Genomic DNA, 24,887 nt, shown 5'->3' with positions numbered 1-24,887 from the left:
CTTTGGGGGACTGGGACCCCGGGAGGACAGCAGCAGGTTCCACAAAGCGCTTTGCTTTTCAGCACCAGTTAAAGAGGCTTATGCACCTTAGGATTCTAATAGCTGCTTTGTGCTTTTTACAAACCCTTGGGGCTGACTCTGCAAAGGGCGAGAGGGCCTCGGGGTCTGGGACCGTAGGGGTGCAGAGACAGCAGCAGACAAATCCTCAACACAAGATGGCTTCCTCCGCCGCACGGATTGCCAAGAAGTGTTCAGGTCACTCCGTACATCTGGCGTCCTGCTATTCACAGCCTGGCTTTGACGACAGCACAAGCCCATCACTCTGCGGGGGACACAATGCAAAGTCTGCTCAAGGAGCCTGGCTCAAGCAGCCAGGCCAGCGAGCGGAGGACAGAGCAAGTGCAGGCTCAAACCGCTGCTGTAGAGCTGGGCACCGGGCTAAGGGACCCCTGCTGAGGGCGTCTTCCTCAGGCAAGCGATAAAGCAGGCACTGTCCACAGCTCCTGGGCTGCAAAACTGCCTGACCTTGACACCACTGACCCCGGCACCACTCCCTGCTGCTGGCGTCTGGGCCTGAAAAAGTGGGGAGCCTTCCAGACCAGACCATGTTCAGTGCAGAGTCCAGCCCAGCCCATCTCTCCAGTCCCTGCACATTCGGAAAAGGAGAGCTGGCCTTTCCATGTTTGCTCCCAAAGCACAGCTCCAGCGCTGGCTAATGATGAGGTTCCAGCAGACAGCTGGCCAAGGGAAAGCAGGGCCAGGATCGTCTCTTTCCGACGTCTGTACAGCACCCCAGCACATCAGTGCAGTCACGCATAGACCCGCTCACCACTGTGCCCCATACCCCTAGCCAGAGGAGTGGCATAATCGCCAATAGCAACCCCCTGGGGAGGGTGAGATCCAGCTACAGCTCCCGTGGTTAGCTGAGCCCTGGAGCCGGGGGGAGCACATGTGGGCAACACGTGGGAGCAGGTGGCACCCTTCAGAAGGCAGGGCACGTGGCAGCCTTCAGAAGGCAGGGCACTGGCTGCCCAGCAGGAAAGAGGCTGTGTGAACAGCAGCGACAGGCCCCTCTGGTTACCTGCCTTCTGCATCCTCCTGGGATGGTGGACAGAGCAGCTGCCCTCTTGCTCAGCTCTGGGGCTGCGCCAGCACAGCCCCAAAGGGGTTAGGAAATGGCAGCTGGCTCATCTCTCTGGCCGAGGCCTTTTGCGATCCTCCTCACTGTCCACGGAGCAGCTTGGCAGCTCCTGAATGCACCGCGGAACAATGGCAGTGCGTTCTTGTGGGGCGGCCCCCTCGGGAGGTGCCTCGGAGCTGTGCAGCCAGGACCCGTCCCTCCACGGGAATCCAGCCTTCCACTAGCTTTCCACTAGCTATCGCCATAGAGATGCGCCGGGCAGCTGCTGCAGATGGTGCCAAGGGCTGGACCAGCCCTTGTGGGAAGAGCCGGATACCGCTGGCAGCAGGAACGGCCCCCCGTCCCCCAGAAAAGCCCAGCTGCGCCCCAGGCCCTTGGGCTCAGCACAGCCTAGTGGGTCAGGCTGGGGAGTTTTAAGCTCTGGAAGGAGTGTGCTTTGGTGGTTACAGCAGAGGGCTGGGACCCAGGACACGAGTGCAGGGCCTACACTGGGCGCGTCCCCCTCGGGCTCAGTGATCCCCACCAGAAAACATGGATGCTTTTGCACCCCAGGGATAATTAACGCTCATGGAGCTCGCCCAGCTGCCGGGGGGCTGACGCGTTACACACACGGGGCAGCACTTGGCTCTAGGACACGGCTGCCCCTTACACAGCAGCACCCTCCGCGGGAGCTCTGCCCCACGGGGCAGCAACTGCTGCCAGCTTCCTCAGGGACTCGAGGGTAGAAGCACAGCCACCCAGTCCACTAGCTGTGGGTTGCAGGAAGGGGCCGACGCGTGGCCCCTTGCCCTCCATCAGTGCTGCTCCCAGAGCTGGCTTGAGGGATGGCAACGCAGGGCCTGAGCCTAGCACGGGGACACAGCAGGGGCACAGAGAGTCACATGTGGGTGGAGGGGCCAGTGCCAGGCGGAGCCATCTGCCCTCAGTGACTTTTCCCCTGGAACCCGCGTCACTGTCTCCCATGGGGCAAGACAGAAACAATGCTACAGGCTCGGAGCACCTGGATTCCTGCCACGGGCAGCCTGCTGTGCCGGTAAGTCCCTGCCTCCTGGCGTGCCAGGACCTATCCCACTGACAGTCAGCCTGAGTTAATGAGGGAGCAGCAGCCCAGCCCTGGCCCTTGTGGACTCTGTGGCAGGGAGCACGCACCTGCTGGGGGGAGGAACCTGCTCCCTTAAACAAAGCCAGGCTCCAAGAGAGGGGCTCTCCCAAGAACAACCAGCAGGCAGTGACAGGAGGGGAACCTGCGTGGGCAGCCCATGCCTTGCTGGGAGCCTCCCCGCTTATGGAGCAGGGACTCAGAAGGCCTAGAGCTGGCTAGGAGTTAGGAGGTGAAATCTGGCTTTGCCCAGTCCCCTCCACGCACACAGGGCAGCACCCCGCCCAGCCAGCCTTGGACACGGGCCTATTGTGAGAGAGCCTCCCCCGAGCACAGGCCCCGGGGCTCAGGTGAGATCCCAGCCCCAGCCCCCGCTCCAGAGCCCCCAGAGGAGCATAGACACGCTCGTTACTCCCTGTTCTCTTCCCATGAGTCAACACTGACGTGTTCTAACCGATACCACAGACCAGCTGGCCCGAGATAATGCTAAACCCTCACAGGAAGGCTGGGGCCCAGGAAGCACTCACCCTGAAGAGCAGCTCAGCTCGGCCGCGAGACACTCCCCACGCCATTCCATGCTGCCTGCACTGACCTGGGAACCAGCTCCCCTCCCATGCCTCTGCGCTCTGCTGGAATGGGGCGTCTGGCCAGGCCCTGCTTCCCCTGGCCTCAGCCCAGCTGTGTGCAATGGGGCAGAGCAGCTCGCCCCATCTCCACTAGCACTTATCACCTGTCCTAGCCTGCCCTGCTCAAGGGCTCAGCCAGCCTGTGTGGCTGCTTCCTAGGCGGGCAGCAGGTGGGCAGAGGGGGCACTGCCAGCCCCTCCCCCAGCACTCCTTCACTGCACCCCAGGGAAACTGGCCACAGCCCAGCCCAGTGGTTCCCATCCTGCCACTCCAAGCACATGGGCGCTCTCAGCCAACTTCAGGCGAGTCGCACAGAGCAGCCCAGCCAGGGGCCCAACTCAGCAAGGTGTGGGGGCTGGTGCCTGCTTTAAGGGCATGGCTACACAGCTCCACATGCAGCACTTCCAGGACAGCCCCTGCCCCGTAGAACCAGGCAGAGCTGCTGGCTGCTCAGCCAGGCGCCTGGCCATTGGGAGGATGACCCCTGCCAGCCACCAGCAGCATTTGTGCAGCCTGGCTCATCTGGGTGGCAGCAAGCCACAGTGAGGGGAGGGGAGCTCCCAGCAAGGCAGCAGCTCATGCAGCGAGCAATCCATACGCCTGTGCAGTGAGAATGCCCAGGGAACAGGAGAAGGAACGCAGGCAGAGACACCAGCCGCTGCAATCTCAAGAGCCCGGGGACCAACTGGATGAGGAAACCGATATTTCAGGCCTAGGCTAGAAATATCCAGCCCGGTACAGAGCTGCAAAATGGGACAGGCTCTAGAGTCCCTGCTCTGCAGGGGGCAGCTAGCCTCCATGCTTGCCTTCGACAGAACAGAGCCCGCTGTGAGCGCTGTCTGCCAGGGTGGGGCTGGGCTCCCAGTCGCACAGGCACTCAGGCCAGCTGGGTATTAGAGTTTCCAGTGGTCACGCTTCGTGCACCAATGGCCCAGAACGCAGGGGGAGCTGGGGGCCCAAGAGATAGCCTGATGGACAAGAGGGGGCACATGCATGTGAAGGCTAAACCAATGGGGCAGGAATGGGAAAGAATCCCACTGCAGTGTGACCAGATCATATGATGGCTGATGGCAGAAATGCACATGCAGCAGTTGCAGACCCATGCTACAGGGAGAGAGGGCTACATGTCCCAGGGGCGGGCTGTCTCTCTGCACTGGCCATGGCCCACATCTGATCCCTTCACTCCAGCCCCCTTACACCCGGACAAGATACCATCTCCCTCTCCTGCGCCGGTGAAGAAGAGAGACACATGGATCCCCTCGGGGCAGACGCTCTCCCCGCACTGCAGTTCATAGCTAGCAGGAAGCTGCTGCTGGAGCTTTGTCTGTGTGGAGGAGAGGGACCCCTCCCAGCCAGTCCCAGTGGTGACGGAGACCGGGGGTTACGCATATCCCAGCAGTGTTCAAGCGCTGCGACGCCAGCCCAGGCTCCCAGAGATTAAACACGAGGTGGTTTGGGCTGCATGGACAGTTATGTAACCCCAGGGGGAAACCCCAGCGACAGAGGTTTAACATTCAACACAAGCCTTTTGGAGGGGAAGCTGGATCTGCCCTGGCCAGCTGCAGTGCACGGGCCAGGGCCCTTTGAGGCAGGGGACCCCACTTCTGGCTGAATTCTGGGCATGCCCAGGGAGGCAGTGGGCTGGAAAGAACTCTCCCAAGTGGGTCACTTCCACTCTGAGGGATGCTTTGCAGGAGAGCTATGCTGCATGGAAAATCCCCACGGCAAGATCCTCCTGCCAGAGGTGCCCCGTGGAGCCCAGCCTGCATGCAGAAAGCAGCACCAGCTCTGTGCTGCATGAGCAGCAGAATGGCGAGGCCTTAGGAGGCCAGTCCGGGCCCAGCACCTCCATGGCACCTAGAGCCCCTGGCAGTAGCATGCAGCAACTCCTGCCCACCCGCCCTTGGCCCTAGGAAAGAGCGACCCATCAGCATTCAGTGTGTGCGGCGGGCTATACTGTACAAACTCCCCTGAGGCAGCAACGAAGCCTGAAATCTTGCATAAACCTGGGGAAAATATTCATGGCACCTCTGCAGCAAAGACTGGCTGCACGGAACTGGGCTCCAGGCAGGGGCTGTCCCCTCTTATGGGAAGCAAGCTCCCTGTAACTCCATAAATGTTGCCTTGCTTTACCTGAGTGCTGCTGCATCTTCTATCCTAGTGCAACTGGCACCTGCTAGCTACCAGCGGGGCAGAGCACTCGGAAACCAACAGTTTAGGCCCTAAATTTCACCCAGCTCCAAAATGTCCTAATACTCAGGTAAGAAACGATCCCCAAGCGAGCAACCCCAGCTGGTCACCCAAACCAAGAGACACGCATCCTGTCCTCTCATACACGCCCAAATGCCAGGCTCTCATGCAGCCTGGCGCTCCCCCAGCACACGAGATGTACAGCCCCTCTCCTGCTGCCAGCGCACAACCTGCACCTTACTAATTCCAGAGCTTCAGCAGAAACACTGAACACGCCCCTGCTGAGCGGCAAGAGAGACAATCGTGTTTGCACATTTAAACCACTGGTGCTATCCTTGTGACCCCAAGTCTGCTCCAAAGAGCACGAGTGGCTTGCAAAGACATGGTTGTTTCACAGGAAACTCCCGTCACAGTCAACCAGTTTCTGCATCAGATTTTTCCAGGGATAATGAGATTTATTTAAAAAACCCAAAATCCTGCTGCTAAGATACTGGACCCAGAATCGTGGCATCCAAGCCAGGCCTTGCCTAAGCAGGTGCAGGGTTCCCCGGGGGCGGGGGGTGGGTGCAGTATCTGCACCTTTGTGTGGCTGAACTGTATGAGTTGGGTCTCAGACTGCAAGTCCTTGGAAGGAGTCCCACAGTTCCCACGGTGCTAGAGCTGGCACCTTGTGGCACTCACCAGCCTGCCAGTCACCACTGGTCACATCTCATCTCTAAGGATAATCTGGCAAACTCCCCACAAGGCGCCTTGTGCCACAACATGCCCAAGAATTCTGGAGATGACCTTCCTGATAAACCGAAGCACTGCCTGGGGAAGCTTTGTCCACAACAGTCTAGCAAAATAAGGAGTCAGCTATTGCCAAAGGTACTTAGAGTCCAGCTGGAGCTAGCTGCAGCTTGTCATTTAAATCAGTTATGTGCTTGGAAACAGTCTTTGTTGCTAATTAGTGTGAAGTATCTGCTGAAAGGAAGGTGGAGAAGAGAAGGGGCAGTCTGGGGAATGGTTAGACCCCCTAAGGAAATGCAGCATTTTAAATCATCATGCTGCTTTCCCACTTGCTCCGAGTTTGCTGTGACCAATTGTCCTGGCGGTAAGCAGCACCTTTTACTGCTCCGAGAACCCAGTGTTTTTAGTCTCTGCAAAGGCCGGATTTCCACATACTGGGGTAAGGCCAGGAGACTCCACATCTCTGCCGTGATGACATCTCCTTGGGCAGTTGCCCTGAACCCGCTGGATCGTATGTACATTTCACCCTCATTTAAAGTCCCATCCAGCCATCACTAACTGTCTCGCGCCTGTAGCATTAACCTTTAGCGAGCTGGTCTGCGCACCCAGGGGTGGAGGCATGTGGCCTGGGACTCTCAGGAGCCCCCAGGCATTTACTCTAGTTGATAACATTTACTCAGCCACAGCTTTGGGACATTAGCCAAGCCCCACCTGCCAGGGGAGGACGAGGGCACAGGTCTATACCTGGTGCCTAAGCCAGAGGGGATGCTCCTTTCCGCATGGTGTACCTTGACCGGGGGCTGACCCTGACTGTTCACTACCCCAGGGACTGGCTGCACTAGGAACACCCCCCAGCTCCAACAACCTTCCCATACTCCAGCCCCGAGATGGCCATTCAGAGACTCACCGATCCACTGGGGAGCCCCTCGGGGCCGCTCCTGCCCTCCGTGCAGGCCCTTACGTCACTCAGTCTCTGCCTCATCACAGCACTGTGCTTCGCCAGGCTCTGGCAGGCAGCATGCAGCTTGCTGCGACACTGAGCGGGCCAAGCTCAGCTGAGCCCGATGCCTCCTCCCAGCACGGGGACAGTGCGGGCAGGAACAGGGCTGGGCTCTGAGCTCCAGAGAGCCCTGGCCCGGGGCTGGCGTCCCTGCATCCCTCTCCCTCACACAGCCCCAGACGGATGTGCAGGGGAAATCAGCGGACACAAAGCCATGCTAAAGCTGGCAGCCGGATAATTAGGGCTGTCGGAATCTACCACCTCCATTGCAGGCAGAGGCAGACAGCTGGAATGTACCATTCATCCACCGCATCTGCCTGCTCCACAGCGCAGGGCAGGAAAGAGGCACCGGCCCTTTTCACACTGTGGAAGTCAAGTCCACCAAGCAGGGCAGCCCTGCAGGACCCGGAGACTGGAATGCACGAAGAGCCCCAGTAGCTGTGCCTGGGAACCTGCAGGCAGGGGACTGAGGAGGGCAGTGCTGGATTCAAAACCAAAGTCCCTAGCTCCAGACTTCCCCTGCAGGGAAGAGCAGCTACAGCCCTCTTGCAGCCAGCCGCCCGGCAGAGGGGGCACTGTGGCTGGAGTCGGGGCAGGGGTGGCAGGACCGGACACCCACACTTCCCACAGCCCATTGCTGTTTGAGTGACAGTGGCACCCAAAAGCCCCAGCTCGCTGGGCAGGGCGCACACAGTGTTGAACTCCTATAGCTTGAATCAGTTACCAGGGATGAGCCCGTCAGCCTGGAACCTGCCTCACCTCAAACCCAGGCCCAAAGCTTCACCCCGAATTCCAGCCCCCCCCCCCGAGGCTCAAATAATCATCAGTCAGCCCAAAGACACGCAAGATTGGCTTGGAAATCAGGAGATTTGTTTTTTTAAAATGTTGTTTAGTCACATGACTCCAGGAGCTGGAGCTTTAAGGAAACTGCCACCAACTATTGAGCGACTGGTGCTGAACTCTTGAGAGCTGGCAACTCCGCCCCCTACAACCTTGAAAGATGCCAGGTGGTCTGACACGTCGATTACCTGGCTTCGTGTGCTCCAGCCCAGCCAGGCCAGCAACAAGCAGCTGAGCCTGCGTTTGCCAGAACAGAAAGCACTGTGAAGACTCTACCCCAGCCACTCTCCCCTCTCTACACGATGGTCCCTGTCTCAGATGGGCCTCCCCAGGTTCCCTGCCATCCAGCCAGGATCCCCTTCCTCACTTAGTGGTCTGGGATAGGCAGGAGAACTGCAGCCCCTGCACTGACAACTCCTCCAAGTCAAGCTGTGCCTCTGGAGCTGCTGCAGTGCCCGTCACTACAAGGAGCTGGGGCTGCCTTGGTCAGAGGGCCGGGCCGGGCCTGGCACAGGCCATGCCACAGCAAGTCTTAGGAGGCCCGATTTTACCAGGGCACCAGACACAGCATCTCAGGCTCATGCCCCATCACGCTGCAATCGCCATCTGGGGGGAAGCAATCTATCAGCAAGGGGCTCCAGGCAGCTGGGCTGGGAGGTCCCTAGCCTCAGCCTTCACTGTCTGAAAGGCTGTGAAAAGCCAGGCGCACTGAGAGAAGACACACCAGCCAGGGTGCCGGAGCCAGCCCCGTGCTGTGGGGAGGCGGCCCATAAGGTTCACCCCATGCTCTGTGAGGATAAGCAGCCTGAAGTTAGGATGCTTGTTGGAGCTTCTCAGCTGAAAATCCGCAGAGGCCATTCCCATGGGAACTCCCATGATGCCTGCTCCTGGAATGTGTGAGAACAGTCCCCTCTCCCCGCAGGGCTCAGCTCCTTGGGCACGAGTTCTTCCATGCTGCTCCCATTCGAGGACCTAGCCCATAAGGCCACTATCCTCTGCTGGTCCCCATGTGGGCCCCTTTTCCCCACAATAATGCCGGCAGGAGGGCCTGCAGCACGTCACTGAAGAAGTATTGGTTTAGAGACTAAATGGAAGTCGTGTCTAGATTAAATATATAGCAAACCAATTCCCGCCCCACCCACCCTTGTTTCTGTCTGCATCAGGCATTGCATTTCCCGAGCATTGGCAGTGCCTAGCACAATTGGGTGCTGAGTAGGGGTTTGAGCACTATTGCAACGCAAGCAATAGGGAGCAATCTCCAATCTCCTAGAAGTGTAGGCCATGCCCTGCCCAACCCCTGCGGGAATTTTGTATGCTGTCCAAGCTGCGGGAGAAGCATGGAGGTGAAAGATAGCAAAGGATTCCAGTCATATCCCTGGAGCAATGCAGGATCGAGCCCTACAGCTGGCAGGGTTGCAGCCTGAGAATGCCCCATTGCAGTCTGGCCACCAAGAGCCAGGAATCATCCCCAGTCAGCGTGGAAATCAAACCGCCTCAGGCAGCAGCTCAACAGGGCGGCTGCCATGGGAGAGGCAGGAACACAGCAGGGGCACTGGGCGCCGAGATGAGATCAGAGTGAGACAAGCCCAACACCTGCCTGCCAGGAACACAGATTAGGGGCAGCAAGCCAGGAGGTTTCAGACTAGTGCAGAAAAACTTGCATCACCAACAAAATACTTCCCTGAGCTCCTGAAAACAACCAGCAAACCGCGCACCTCCTTGTGACCAGCCCAGCGCCGGAGACGAAAACGAGTGGGCACCCACTGGCCTGACGGGGGCTCCTCTGGGATGTGACAGCACAGGTGCCATGTGCCAGCTGCTAGCCGGTGCTGCCATCTGCTGGGGTGCTGCAGTAGTGCCGCTGGACATTCATTCGCTGAACGGCTGCACCATCTAGGAACTGGCCCAGCCAGGGGCACACTCAGAATCATGTTGAAAAGACTCATTGGGCCAATAGGGCCTGTCCTGCCAACCAAGGCATCATCATCATCATCCCCTCTGCTATGACGGGTATGCAAGCTGCATTGCAGAGGGAGAAGCAGCACCTCCTCCTCCCCCCCCCCTCCCCCCGTTTCAGATCATAGTTCTTTGTTATTTCTGCAGCGCCCAGAGGGCATGCGGCCTGACAGACAGAATCCGCCCTGACAGAGAACAGCTTGGGGGGGGGGGGGGTATGCAGGTATTTCTGCTACATTCTCTTGATTCTATCTCATGCTGGGGTGACTCTTGGCCATTTGCCTCTGTTCTGAGAGCTTGGTTAATTTGCCTTGTTCCTTGTCTCTCATGTGTGCTCCTCCCTATCTCTGTCCACCGATCCTGACGTCTGTGATTACTGACACATGGGTGCTCCATTTCAAACCAGCCATGGGCAGGAAGTGGCAACCTTTCTATATAAACAAACAAAGCACTGATCCTCCCCGGGTGATTCCGGCTCTGCCAGTCCACATACTGAAGGGTCCCCCCATAGATACCCAACCCCAGGCAAACAGTGAAGGAAGGTTTACAGCCCTTCTATTTTTCTCTCCTCTGCAATGTAACCAGGGCAGTTCTTTGAACCACATTAATGTCTAGTCCTTTTTCAAATCCTACGACGAGTTCCATTGATCAGTTTTAAACTCACTGTTTCTCAATTTCATCTACTAGCAGGGAATTATGTGCTAGGAGCAGTGTGCATTTGGCACTGATGGAAATCATTCCCTCCCGGCAGAATGAGCAGGCTGTCTCTCTGAAACATGTGATGGACTGATGGGTGCTGTTCCTGCCATAGCAAAGCAGCTCTGTGCATCACTGATGACAGCCTTTCCAGGCCGTAGCGAGGGTACAGCCCCTGGGAGGAGTTGCCTTCCCAGGCTGGGACTCTAGTTTCTAACTGCAACCCTCCCCAAGGCTGCTCATGTCAAGAGTACAGTGCCAATGCGGGGGAATTAGGGAGTCTTTAATCTCCATCACTCCAATTTGAGCCAGAGCCCAGGAGATGTCAAGCTGAGTTCTGTAACCTCCACTGAGCCCTTTCTGCCTCTGTCATCCCCAAGCACATAAACACCCTGGAAGAGAGGGGCTGGGTATCTGACCAAAGCCTTACTGTTCCTCACCGCCATGGGACCCAGCCAAGTGGTCAGCTCCTTGCGTAACCATGCTAAGAAACAGCTCACCCCAACCTTGTTGCTGGGCTCAGCATGGGCACAGTGCACCCACTGCAGAGCCATGAAGGCCAGGCACTGCTTCAGGCACTCCTGCTCTAAGGAGTCCAGGCAGCCCAGGCTACACAGTACACACCGCAGCCAGTGTCGCCTGTTCTCGTCTGGCACTGCATCTCCTGCCTCCACCCACCAGGCAGGGTAACCAGAGCAGCACAGGGACAGTGCCCTGGACCCACTACAACCTCCAGCAACGAAACCCTGGCCCCCCAACTCTTTTACTGCCCTCCGCAGGAGGGGAGCTTGACTCTGGCATAGTCACCAGGCTCGGCTCAGACCCTGGCAGTGACAGGTGCCTGGGACGGATCTGGCAGCTCTGGAATGCCCCTTACTGGGACCTGTGGGTTACAAAGCAGGATTTCAGCCCCCATTTTACACGTGGGCGGCTGAGGCTCATACTGGTTAATTGAATATGCCAAGGTCACACAGTGAGTCAGTGACCCTGGAGTCTGGGCTCCGAGGCCCATCCTAACCATTAGAGACACAGCTTCCCACTATGAGAAATATGGTGTCATAGCAGAGTCCAAATGGTCTCACAACATTGTACAGTGATCCCTGATCCCCACCCAGTCTGGGGAGCTCACAGGCGCATGGCATGTGCACGGAACATATGGTCCCTCCTGGCAAAGAGGTCGGTGCTTTCTCAGCACAAATTCTGTACGTCAGATGGGGACCTGGGACCATCCTTCCCACTGAGCTGCCAAGCTCACTCTACTGATAATTCCATCAACATGTTGGACCTGCCTCTCTACAGCTCTCTGATCCATGTCCCAGGATATGTGCGAGTGACAGAGAATTTCCCTTCCCTGCACTCTCCGCTGGCCTCTGCAGCCTCTGCCCAGTGCCAGCTGTAAAAGCCTTCCCAACTTATTTACATCTCCACACCATCCATATAAATAATGGCCATTATATGCACCTCTGCACAGAGAACATTCTGGAAACTTGCCCTTGACACTCTACAGACACAAGCGATATATTTTATCTGGGTGCCCAAGTTACACAGTGGATCCTCCTTCAAACCCTTAATTACCAAGTCTCATAACAAGGTTGCTCAGCAGAGCTGGTGAAAAACGATGACAGGTCTGCAAGCGAATTCTAGTGCGAAGTAAACAGTGACTTGGGTCACCATTCTTCAGCCAGATGAATTCTTAGCCAGAGCTTGTAGGCTGCAGTGCATGTTCTACTAGTGCTACTTGATCAAGTAACTGTGGGATTTGAAGGGGCAGGGTTAGTTCACTTATCCATGCTAGTGAGAGCAAATCACAGACACAGGAAGAAGCAGTAAAATCAGAGAAACATTATTTTAGAGGCTAAAATAATAAACTTTGTCGAAGAGGCGACTACTGTGTGTCCACGCACAAGCATTAAGGGACATCTCTACATATGTGCGGCTGGGTGCCCACATGCTATGCCCTCAGGTAGGATGCTCCCCGCTCCAGCTGTTCCCTCAAGCAAAGGGCATTGCACCCAGAGCAGCAGACCCGTTCCATGCCGGGTTCAAGGCAGCAGGTTAACATAAAGCTGCATTTCAGTGCAGCCAAGGACATGACCCTCGATGTTAGCTCCCAACCTCTCCTGAGAAAGGAGCAGGCCTAGAGGCCTGAAGTGGCATCAGAGGCTGGTCTCATTGGCTTTCTGGCACCAGCCCCTGTTCTCCAAACCAAACCAAACTGCCTGGGCTCTAGCCTCGAGGCCAAGCTGGCCCAGGGAGATGGGGGCAGAGCTCTGCAAGGTTTGTAACTAACGGTCACTTGCCTGGCACAGACTGAGGAGTCCTGCCCTGCAGTAACGACTGGCTTCTGCTCTTCACAGAAGAGCAGCACTTCCCACAGAGTGGCTTGCGTTGTTGCTTTCCGTATGGCCCAGCTCCCACAAACACTGAGCAATTCCATGCGGGTATAAACAGAGCCCTGACACAACCTTCGGGCAGGCTGCTCACTTGGCCCCAGCATGCTGCCATCATGCCGGTGCTGGCTGCAGATGCACAGCGAGAGTTTGGAAAGGGGGAGCTGCAGAGTGACAGGGGTGAGCCTTTTACGTATCTGCTGCAGCTAATCCCCTGTAAATCCAACTCCCGGGACAGCCTCCTCTCAAGCCAGGGCAGGCATCGACACAGCCCACAGCAGCTATGGGCTGAGACTGTTGGTCTCAACTGCTGAATGCAGCAGAATGGAACAGACTAACTCAGCTCGCTGCCTGCCCCCCTCTGCCCAGCTGACTGCTGTGCGACAGCGGGCACAGCCCACACCTCCTGCACTGTTCTTTTAGAGCTGCCTGCCAGGACAATGGATCAGCCCAGGTCTCTGATCTAGAACCCCACCCAAACAGAACATTTGCTACATGCTCCCAGCCCAGGGTCACCATGGGACCATGCAGGTGCAAGTGAGTCCTGCAGCAGCTCAACCAATGCCTCCCAAGAACTGCAGCAGGGTTTGCTAGGGCTTTGTCTCTGCTGAAGCCTGGCCTCCTGGCCTAGAGGCGCAGAACCTTTTAGCATGCTGGGTTCCCAGCCCTTCCACACTGCTCCTGCTGCCAGACGAGACACAGTCGAGTGATCCATGGACTGACGAGTGAGGAAGAATGAGTCACGCAGTGTGGGATCCCCGCATGAGAGGGCGTGCACTGGGAGTGCAAATACACTCTGCTCCCAAAGGAATCCCTACCCGTGGCCATCATTCCCCTCCTGGCACTGTCTGTGGGGTCACGGCATGCCTAGGAAGCCAAAGGGTGGAGGCCTGGTGGGGGCGACACACCCTGTCCCTACACTTGTACACAGAGCAGAGGGAGCTGAGGCTGTGGTGCCAATCCACAGGGCAGTCCAACCAGACCTTTCCATCTCCCCCAGCGGCAGTGCTCTGACTGCTCAGGGGCTGCCCTCACCTCACATAGCATACCCTGCCCACATCCCCTCCTCCAGCTCCCTGCCAGTCTGTCACTAAGGCCAATACGGGATCAATTCACTCTCCCTCTCGCGTCTGACTCTTAAGGAGATTTGATGAAAGAGACACTGGAAAGCTGCAAACTCCAACCTGTATCCCCACTCTGGAGCTCAGCTTCCCCTAGACCTGCACAGCCACCTACGAGAGCATCGCGGTAGCCGTGCCCCTGGAGCCCTGCCGGCCCCCACCCCTCAAACTGAGACTCACTGACAATTGAGAGTCCACCAGACAGAGCAGGAGACCTGCCCCACAAGCCCCTTTCCACTGCTGCTGGTGCATGTGCCATAGTACGTCCCTGGCCCTGACCAGTGGCAGGCTGATACACGCAGGAGCTGGAACATGCACAGGGGTCTTGCATGCTTTGCTGACACAGCCCAGCTCAGCCTGCCTGCCTGCCTATCCAGGCACGTCTATGCTCCCAGCACCATCATAGCCAGGTGCTGCATACAGCAATGGAAGAAGATCCTGCGGATGGCCTCAGTCAGGTCATGCTTTTGGGGGGTTGTATAGTACAGTGCTGTGCAAAAGGGTGCATCTTGGATTGCATGCTGACCCCAAGACGCAAGCTCACCCTGATCGCAGAGGGCAGTTTGTTTCAGAGCAGAGACGCCGAAGCATTCCCTGCTGTTCTGGTCATGCCTACCTCTCCTTGCTGAGCTCTGCCAATACAAACACACATCTGGCTCTGCTCATCTAGCTGAGGTACTTACATGGCCCTATGACCTAGTACGTGAGCACCTCACGATCCTACCGTACAGATTATGTAAGCAAGTACTGATATCCCCATTATGCAGATGGAAAACTGAGGCACGGACAAATTGATCTGCATAAGGTCTGTGGCAGAGCAGGGAATTAAACACATCTCTAAGCCCTGGGCTGGTGCCCTAAACACTGGACCATCCATCCTCATTTCCCACACTGGGTCTCCCATGAGCAGAAATGGCCAGTCCCATCACACAGTCTGGCGCTCTTTTGTGACGAGGAAAGAGGATGAACATGGGTAAGTTGTGATCTTCACACTCATTCCACCCCTCAGAGCTGGCTCTGAAGTAAATGCTACGAGGGCTAAAGGCCAGAACCCTCACCGTGCCCTTGCTCAAATGCTACTTTACTAATTTAACTAATTTCCCCCTTTAAACTCATCCTTAAAAATAGCTAGGGAGTGAAAATCCTCAGAAATCTGTGCCAAGAACAATTCCCTTTAAGGGTCATTGCTTCATTATATTCTTCTTGCGCCTCTCAAAATCAGCACCTAATTTCAATAAATAAAGCAGCTCCACACGTCTGCTTAGAATAAAAGTTCCTAGTGGTGTTGCCAAGGTTTTAAGACTAAACAACATCTCTTGTGGCTTTAAGAATTTCCACATCTTGCCCTTCCAGCTAAGGGCAGGAGTCATTGCACAAATGAGGAGCAAGCTCAAGCAACAACAGATCCTACTGCCCCTCAGAAAACCCGGGTGTTAATTGCCAGGGAATGTCCTGAGCAGTGAACTGTTCTGTCACCTTCAGGGAGAACGGCACCCCAGAAATCACCCGAGAAGCAAGGCAATTTAGGATGGAGGGTCAGCAAATGGAGCACTCGGCTCCAGTGCTTCTGCCCAACACCACGTCTGTAGCAAACAGTTAGCTGTTCCAGTGAAGAAGCATTCACCAGAGCTTCCTCAAATGCATTTATAACAATCTGCCTCACTTACCTGGAATAAAAAACATCCCCGGGAAATAGCCAATGTCTGAACAGCCAGCAGAAATTTTAGCTGCCTGTAGATTCAGTCCAGAGGGTGAGCAGAACATTCCCAGAGCAAGCTCCTGAACCAACAGAGCTGGCTGATCAGTGAGAGATAAGATGCCCTAAATCCACTCGAGCTTTTACATTAATGATCAATTAGATTAAGAGGCGAGATCTTCACTAGTACTATTTTTATGTCTGGGCATGTGGAGATAGACATATTGACTGGGCCAGGCACTGTCCCACACCCACTTAGATGCAGGATCACATGTTCCAAAAGCTGATGATGAGAACAAGTTGGTATTTAAATGTGTAGCACGAACACCCACTAGAGAGAGACTCCCCCCCCCCCCGTAGCACAGTGACTCACAGTCAAGGAAACATGGCTTTCCTTCTCCCAGCCTTAAAACTTTTACCATTAGCAGAATAAGCCACATGAAGAATACAGAGCTGCAAAATCACAAACCCTCTTGTTCTACATGCTCTGTATCAAACACACCCCGCTAGCTGTGAACCTAGGTCCCAGCCCTTTCATGGGACTTGGGAAATGCTCATGGAGTGGTGATGGTTACGCATATAAGACACATCAGGATAAGGTTAAATGAAGAAGACACTTCGAGGCAGGTAGCACCAGCTGCTACACACACACCCTCAGCTCTGCGCTGCACAAAGGCAAGAGCATTTGCTTTTACAAATGATTCCTGGACAACTCTAGGAAAGGTTCTGAACTGTAAACTTCCAGGAAACCATTCAGAGACGTGCGGCCATACAACTCCCCTGGCCAACAGCCTATCAGGGACGTGCCTCTCAGAGATGGCTCCGAGGCATCGGGAGATCTAGAGAGGTTAAAGCCCTTTTCGCTCAGTTTGTCTGTGTTCTTCTCAGATTTGGACTGAAAATTCCTCGAGACTTTCTTGGCTGCCTTATGGAAGTGTTCCAGGCCCCTGAGATATGGTCACCATGGTGAAGTGGGTGGCTGGGATGTTGGTAATGGGCTTGGGAGCTCTTCACTCCTCGCTCACCACATGTTCCTGAAGATACTTGCTGGTGACTGGGGAATACGTGAAAATGGCATTATTAGGTCTCACCACTGTTTGGGCAAAGATCACTGGCACAGTCAGAAAGAAGTTAAAATGTCACTCCCCAGCAGTGCAGCTTGCCACACTAAGCCCAAGAACTGAACACAAATGGCAGCACCAAGCCTCAGCACACCATACAGCAGAGAGCTGCAGCTTACGGAGACCCCTGCCCCACCAGCAGTTCTCTCCCATGCTCACAGAGTGGCACGCTACCACCCTGGCAGAGCCTGATAGCCCTGTGTGCACATGCGGCCTCTGCAGCCCCTGGCCCCATTTGCATACAGGTGCTAGAGCATATTTCAAGCTGTGATGTCAGATTGGGGGCTGCATTTCCACTAACTCCAGATGAGTCCCACTGACAGTGACTGTAATGTTCCTGTGAATGGGCGTCAGCTGGCAGCAGCACACAACAGGTGGTGGGACGCTGTGTGCCTTGTACCCCGTTTTTAGTGTGCCAGGGGCACCACCCGCACAGAGATCCCTCCTTTGCAGGCTGTGTCAACTTGCAAACTAATTCCTTTCCTGCAACTAAACAGGATGAGCAGGCTCAGTTCAATTAGCCTGAATTATATCAGATCAGGAACAGCTGCGATGGTTAAATCCCAGCTGGACTCTCCTTGGGCAGTTTGCTCTAGCGGGCTGGAAATCAGTGCAGAGCAAGCACAGCCCTCCATTCCCCCCAACAGGGGCTACTGCACAGGCATCCCCAGTGGGCTCTAGCGTGACAGCATTAGCAGAGAACTCACACAGCTGCCTCGAGAACTGAGCGCCTCCCTCCCAGCCAGGCTCTGGATCGGATCAGGGGTGCAGCTTCCTGCAGAGAGCATGGTCTGATCTCACAGACATGTACTGTGGCTTTAATTACTGCCCTTTCCTTTGCTCTTTGGTTAGAACCTGCCCCCTGTGCTAAACAGACAGTCTGTGGATAAACCGAGATTTCCTGTGCATGCTTGAAAGGAGCGTTAGCTCATGTTCAGTCTCTTCTGCAGCGCTGATGTAAGTGCAGAGCAGAAGCAGCCTTCTGTGAAAGCTCCACCTAGCCCCGAGCACCCTGGCTCTCACAATAAGCCTATTGTGTAGGGTAGGCTGTGACCTAGGGCTCTGTTCCCCGTATGGGAGGCTAGGCAAAGAGCTCAGCACACCTGGAGGTTTCCCAGGCACCCCTATGGGAACTTGGGAACAAGCTCAATTCTTTGCTGATTTCCGCAACAGACCCAGAGTTGCAGACCCGTGTGCCATATTCACAACCCAGCGGGAGCCCAGGAAACTAAGGAATGGGAAAAATCACCATCACTCTGCTGTTTAAAGTAGCTTAAAAAGAGGCCTCACTTGCATGCTCCTTGCTCACCCAACTAAGACAAAGAACCACAGTCCAATCACCCCCCGCCTCCCCGGAAGCCAGGAAACTCCTGGTGCTGACAGCAGACACAACCCTGCCCAGCCCCTAATGCTGCCCACCAACCCCCTCAGTGTGGGGGCGAGGAGACCTGCACTCACCAGAGCAGGACACTCATTTCCTGACCCCCAGGCTTCCTTTCACATCCATTTCCACTGCATGCCACCAGGCTGGCCTTTTCCAGAGCTGCTGGAATGTCTTACTGCCAAGCCGAAGGAAATCACAGCCTCTGGTACCAGCGGTTAACCCAAACCAGCCCATCTGCCCTGGAAACCGTATCTAGGAAGGGACAAATTTGCCCCAGGTCTTTGAATTCTGCCACTGGCAGCTGCCCTTCACTCCCCACTTGGAAAGTGTGAGAGGCCCAGAGCTGTGGGACTGGAGGGGAGGCAGCTCTCCATACTCAGAGCACTGCTCACTGCTCTCCCACCTCGGGTTAGTGCAGGAGGAAGGAATTACAAACAGCCAAGGCAGAGCGCACAGGCCTTCCATCAAGGGACATTCCTCAGCGCAGAAGGGCAGCCTGGTCAGTCACTCAGAGATGGAGCTTTCCTGGCCTCAGGATGACAAGGAGACAGACAGACCCCATGCAGCAGTTGAAACAGCCACCACTGTGTTTCAGGGAGGAGAGTAGTTGCTGGAGAGTCACCCAAGGCAGGCCACAGTCCCTCCATGCTCCACCTCCAATGTCTGACTATTGGATTCTCCCATCCTGGTGCAACATCTGCAGCTAAAAATGACATGAGCTGGGCTCTCAGCTCACAAGGGGTTGATTTTGTACAGCATTCAGCAGCATTCGAAGGCGCTTGGCGGGAGATTTATATGGGAGCTGCTGACACTGAACTGGATCTGTGACCCCAGATGGCTTTCGGGTCCCACTGAGTCCAGGCTACTCAAAGCTCCCGGAAGACGGAGTGTCAGAGAGCTGGAAGGCCAGCAGCTGACTGTGTCATGCTCCTCGCTGACAGGTACAATGAGCAGCTTGGCTGAAGTTCCCTGGCTGGAAAACCATTGATTTCCAAGATAACGTAACCAGCAGTCTGTGGTCACGCCGCAACATCAGATCCCCCGCCAACGAGAGGCTTTATGTTTTCAACTAAATGACTAACACGTAAAGAGCTGGCTGCTAACTTTTAAATGGCCTATGGCCAGTCAGCTTTACTGATCAATTTTATTGGCATATTGAGCTTAAAAGATCCAAAATGAAACAGCAGGCACTGATTTCTGCCCCTCTTTGTGGAGAGAAGAGACAGACAGACAAGACACAGCCTATGATACACTGGAGATAGCACTATGGACCAAACAGACTTTAAAAATGCCCCCCCTTATTTGCAAAAGTAAACCCATGAGTTGGAAAATACACATTCTCTCTGGAAGAGCTGAATGCACAGCAGGTGCCTGACCAAGATGGCCACTGCCAGGTAGCAGGTATATCAGTGCAGCAGGTATTTTCAGACATAAGAACATGTGCCTGTTGCCAAAGGCCCTCTAGACCCATATGCAACAATTAAAACCAGGTAGCCATGGTGTTATCACTAGCACCAGCAGCTGTCTGCGTACGCAAGGGCGTGCACAAGGGGGGGGGGGGGGTTAAGCAGAGGCATGGCACCCCCAGTAATCGTCGGGAGCATGGAATTCCTCCAGCCCCAGGGCCGGGGGGAAGGTGAAAGGAAGAATGCTTCCTGGGGCTGGGGCAAGTTCCACAAGTACTAGCCCAAGGCACGGGACACGCTGCCATGCATCCATTATAGCAAACAAACAGAACCTTCCATCAAAATGCCTTGGGCACTTTATGACGACCATCTGCTTAGATAGCCTCTTGCCCAAGGAGCTCATCTCACCTCAGTGGCCTGTCCCAACAGAAAAGAGATGGATGAAAAAAAATGGGAAAAACATTGCGAAAAAAAATCCAAGTAGTTTCTGTTTTGCAGGGTTCAAAGTGGACTCATTTTCTATTTTCAACAACATTTTTCACAATACTTTAAAATTAAAAAACTTTCAATAAATTCAGTTAAATTACGGTTTCAGAAAGTGAAACATATAAACCATGACTTGAATAAAACCGTTGATAAAAAGTGTAGAAAATTGTATGAAAAACTGTTCAATAATGTTGACAATTTTTTGTGCTAAGTTTTGCTTTAGAAAAGAACCCACCTTTTGACAACAAAAAAAAAGTGTGAGAAAAATGTCAGTCAACTCCACAAACATATTTTAACCCTGGATGTGCATTCCCTCTCTCACACACGCATGCACGCACACGACTCATACTGCGCTTGTGCCCCATAGATCTCATAGCAGGTCAAGGGTGAGGAAAGTTGGTATCACTATCAGCATTTCACAGACTGGGAAAGTGATTTGCCCATGGTCACACAACAAGTTCATAGCCGAGCCAGGATCCTATCTAGGGACTTCAGACCCTCTGCCAAGTCGTCTGCACTGCCTCTCTGTTTCAGTATGATTGCTAACCCCAGAGTGGATTCACTGCTGAAGGCAAATTGGAGAGCACATACAAAAAAGGTCCACCATTCCCTGCTAACATGCGCGCACTGTGTGAGTGGCCCGCACCAGCACACTACACCAGCCTTAGGGTTTGATGCAGTTTCTCTCCCATTGCACTAGAGGCCCCAGGAGCAGAGACCGAGTCCAGCTGTTGCCAGACACTCAGACTGCGCTGAGCCACCCCTGAAGCCAGCAGTGTGACCCCAGGGTACTTGTCTCATGCACCCTCCCCACCCCACTCCCCCACATACTCTGCCACGGCAGTCACATGAGTCAGCATCAGACGGCTGCGGGGAGACGTGGGTCTCAGCAGGGAAGCACAGCAGTTACCCTGCACTACCGGATTTCCCACTTTCTCCAGGATCCCTGGCTGTGCAATCAGACCCAGCTACTCACATGGGGTCAAACAGCACAGCAATGATTTTAGAGAACACACCGTAAAAGCGAAAGCAAAAGGAAAATGACAGCTGACCCCAGTGCAAATGTTCTCTGTGCCCCTCCAGCTATATCCAGAGAGGATTCTTGGACAAGGAGCTAAAGAAACTCAATAGCCCATTTTAAATGCCTAATTTGCCAGCTGCCAGTACCCAGTTTCTATGGCTGTCTGGAAATGCAATTCTGCTGGCAATGGCCATAAGTAAGAACGTAATGAGACACACGTGAAACACACTGAAGCCTTGGTCTGCAAGGCAGGGGAGAGGATGTGGGAAAGGAAAGACCCTCCAGCTGGGCACTGGCTTCTCTTTCCTCCCCATGGCAATCCTTTTATAAGTGATGTCTCTCCAGCCTCCTCCTAGCACTCACTGGATCTAGAGACAGACACTTCCCTCACTCACGCTGCCAAGAACGCTTAAGCTCTGTAAGAACCCATTGAATGATCTGGCAGCCCTAAATCTCCGTGGAGAAACCTCTTCCTGATAAGATGGCTCAGCTCTGCTGGCTCCTTGGACCCACTCAGCCAGCTGGAATGGGCTGTGTCGTCACCGTCTGGGAATAGTAACGCTGGCTGCATGTGTAGCTCAACCCAAATGCTCATATGGCCTGGGACTCCACCCTCAGCTCACCTCACCTAGGAGAGGCAGGAACAGCCTTCGTGCTGGGGATGAGAGATGAATCGAGATGGCCATCTGTGTGGCTAGCACCCATGTTGAGAGTTACAGAGCATCAAGGCAGCTCTGAGATAGAAATGTTCCCTGCCTCCCAAAGAAACACCCTGAATCTGCAGTAAACACGCACATGCATGCACAGCCCAACCAAGAAAAAAGAAAGCAGTGCAGGGAAGCGTGGTACCTTGAGTGCTCTCCTTTTGTCAATGCAGTCGGGGTTTTGGCAGTGCAGAACCTTTTCCTCTGTTAGAGTCTGATCATCTGGAGAAGAAAAAGGATAAAATGAATCATCACAGAGTGGGGCTGAAGGGGCAGCCAATGGGCAGTGGTGGGCAAACACTTCCGGCCAACACTCAGTCACTCCCAATCTGGAGTAGAGCTGGCGACCTTCCAGGTCACCACCCCTGGAGCCAGCCAGCTCCAAGGGTCATACTGCTGTGTGCCTGCTTGGCTACCTTGGGACAGCAGCATCTTTAAGACAGAATAAAATTCAAAGCAGAACAAGCGCTGCTCATAGGTGGACAGTAGCTTTCTGAGGGAGGGCGGCTGTCCTGTGAAACCCAGCTCCCGTCGCTCTGTGCTGTAACTACCAGCCTCAAGAAATGCAGGGCGCCTGAATGGCCCATCTACACTGGGCAGAATGGATTTAAAAAAGGCAGAGGTCAGAACACAGTTTGCAAACTAGTTCCAGTGGAGTCCAGCTCCGTTCACTTTGGCCAAAGCCAGGAACCTACCACCATGACACTGGGTGCGTCCACACTGGGGTGGAATTGGGTGTGGAAGGGGTTTAGACAATGGAGTTTAAGCCCAGCGTGGGAAGAGTCTTTGCTTCTCCCTTCCCCCCAATTCTGAGCAGTGACCCATGAGTGGAAACCAACAGGGAATGTCAGAAAAGTGGAGCAGCAGCAGCAGCAGCAAACCTGACTGAAGCGGCTGATTGTAACGACATAACACACACACTTACATGCTTTCCGAAGGGTCCAAGGATGGAGGCCCCCAAAATCAAGGGCACGTTAAAAAGTTTAGGCTTTACAGTTTATTTTCAAGAGGGCAGGGGGCAGATAAAGGAGGGAGGAGAAAAGGAACTAGACAGACGGGGACCTGCTGCTCCTTACCACCAGCAGTTTGCAAAGCGCTTTAGGACAGACAGGGCGGGAGCAATGGAGTGCAACTTCCCAACCTACTAAGTGACTCCGGAGACCCTGCAGAAACTGAAAACAACTTGGCCAACTGCTCCTGTATTCAGAGATTACTGTATAACTTTGAGCTGCCTTTAGCGACTGAGCTGGGCCAGAAAGTCTCCCCAAACCACAAGTGATCTCCAAACCTGGGCTGTTGTAACTTTCACGGCTAGATTGTGCTAGTGGGGCTGAGCTGACTCCCAGCAGAGAGCTGACAGGACGGGAGATTGAGCACACGGTTCTCAGCTAATTCAGAACAATTGCAATCTGTGCCTTCCCAGACCTTCATCTCTCTCAGTCACTGTAGCACAGGGTACTTTCATGCTACCCATTACCCAGACATGAGCCCAGATTGCAGCTCCTGGACCTGCAGTCCAAAAGACAGCTGTTGTAAGTGTGGTAACGGGGAGAAAACAGTCATCCCCAAATCCATAGGGCACAGATGAGTCCATCTTTTGTATGGAGCCTCCAAGTTTGAGAACATGCAGAAAACTGAAACCAAATGAGCAAAGCTGATCACCATGGTGATGGGCTGACATGCTGCTCCTGGAGGTCAGACCCATCTGAGGCACTCTTTGGTACTGGAGCGTGTTCTAGCTTATAAACCCAGAATTCATTGCTCACTGACTTCAGAGACTTTTACTCGCTAAAGTGCTAAGCCCCTGATTATACAGAGACCAGATACCGTAAACAAAGAGCATTTAAAAGGCCATTATCCTCCACTCTGACAGGTGGCTGGATCCACAGACAGTGGCAGGCCCAACAAGCCGATTCCATCTGCTGATGCTCTGTGAGGGCTGACACTCCACAGCTCCTCTCCATTATAATTCTGAAGGTAGCCAAATGGGCTCCCGTTTAAGGCATGAGATGAAGCATTGCCTGCCATCTCCAGGTTTAGTGCTCTGCCCACCCACTCCCCAGTGCAAGGCCAGGCTCAGAGCACTCTCCATCGCATCGCACCACCTCACTCCTTTTTCTCCCCAGCCAGCAGCTTTTCAGCCAGCTTTTCCAGTTTGGAATTACAGTTACTGGCTGAGGTTGGGGGCTCAGGAGCAGCGTTTGCCCTGTTGCCAGTGAAGCAAGGGTTCTGTGCAACAACTTAAAGAAGGGTGAAGAGGGTTCCATGCTTTGGTCGTCAGGAAAGCCCCTGATTCGGCTGATTGTCTCTTTCTGCACCTTGTCACCCGTCTCCATGCAGTCGGCTCACCTGTAACTGGGGTTTGTGTGCTGTCCTCTGCCACAGTTCACCTAGTCCTTCTGATCTGCCACCCTCCCTGATTTCAGACACAGCTGCCCTCTCACTCAGGTTTGCTACAGAGCCAGTCAGGTGCTGCATCCCTGCTATCTCCCTCAAGTGGTTCTGCCAGAGAATGGTTTCTGAGCACTGGGGTGGGCAGAGACCTCATCCTTACTGTGCTCTGGTTCATTTAAATGTGAATCTCTGCTCTTCCCTGCCAGCAGCAGAGCCCCCTGTATGGATCTGACCCTGCTGAAGGGTGCACAGGAGCAGTGAGATCCCCAGGTCAGATGCCTTAGAAACACCAGAGACAGATCTCTGGCCCTGCAAGGCCAGTTGGTAGCCAGGATGGGGCTTGCACAACCAGGTGCTCCAGCTCCACACCTTCCTCCAGCTAGCCATCCCCTTCTCCTCACTGCATACAGGGGGGCTCCAATGCAGGGAGAGGCCGGCACTGGGGGGTGGGGGGGGGGGCAGCAGCAGCCAGGGAGCTCCTCACAGCTGCCGACTGGCCAGGACTAAGGGTCGAGGGCACATGCTAAAAGGCTTCATGGACCTCAAAAGGCCACTCTTGCCAATGACACATGCTAGGGCCATCAGCTCCCAGGAGTCTGGGGAGCCCGTGACTTTGTACACAACCCTCACCAAGCGCACAGACAGGCTAACAAGAAGGCACTCGCCCCTCCATGTTGAAAGGTAGGCGCTGCGCCAAGAGCAGTAGCGGTGGGTGCTGGGCCACTTACAGCCCCTGTTCAGTGGTTAATGACGCTGCCACTGCCAAGAGCAGGGCACCCCACTGATGTGTCCGTCAGAATTCAGAGTACGCTACTGTAACCAGCTCCAAGAACGCAAGCAGTCATCTCTGCAATGACACTGCCTGCCCCAGGCCCAGCAGCACAGAG

At 54.7% G+C, this 24,887-nt stretch overlaps 1 protein-coding gene across 1 annotated transcript in view; it reads right to left on the bottom strand.

Moving 5' to 3' along the window:
• The window catches only part of PLEKHG5 (pleckstrin homology and RhoGEF domain containing G5), a 95,181-nt gene that overhangs the window by 29,699 nt on the left and 40,595 nt on the right, over nt 1-24,887 (bottom strand). Inside the window, exon 2 of the mRNA XM_067567067.1 lies at nt 21,752-21,828. Coding sequence (XP_067423168.1) covers nt 21,752-21,828 — 77 coding nt within the window. The remainder of the gene's footprint in view (nt 1-21,751; nt 21,829-24,887) is intronic.

This window comes from Emydura macquarii, unplaced genomic scaffold (assembly GCF_026122565.2).
Source record: "Emydura macquarii macquarii isolate MOO-44397 ecotype Brisbane River unplaced genomic scaffold, CSIRO-AGI_Emac_v2 contig_2768, whole genome shotgun sequence".
NCBI classification, from domain to species: domain Eukaryota; kingdom Metazoa; phylum Chordata; order Testudines; family Chelidae; genus Emydura; species Emydura macquarii.
The sequence above is the reverse complement of the archived record's forward strand: the minus strand, read 5'-3'. Positions and strand labels throughout refer to the sequence as shown.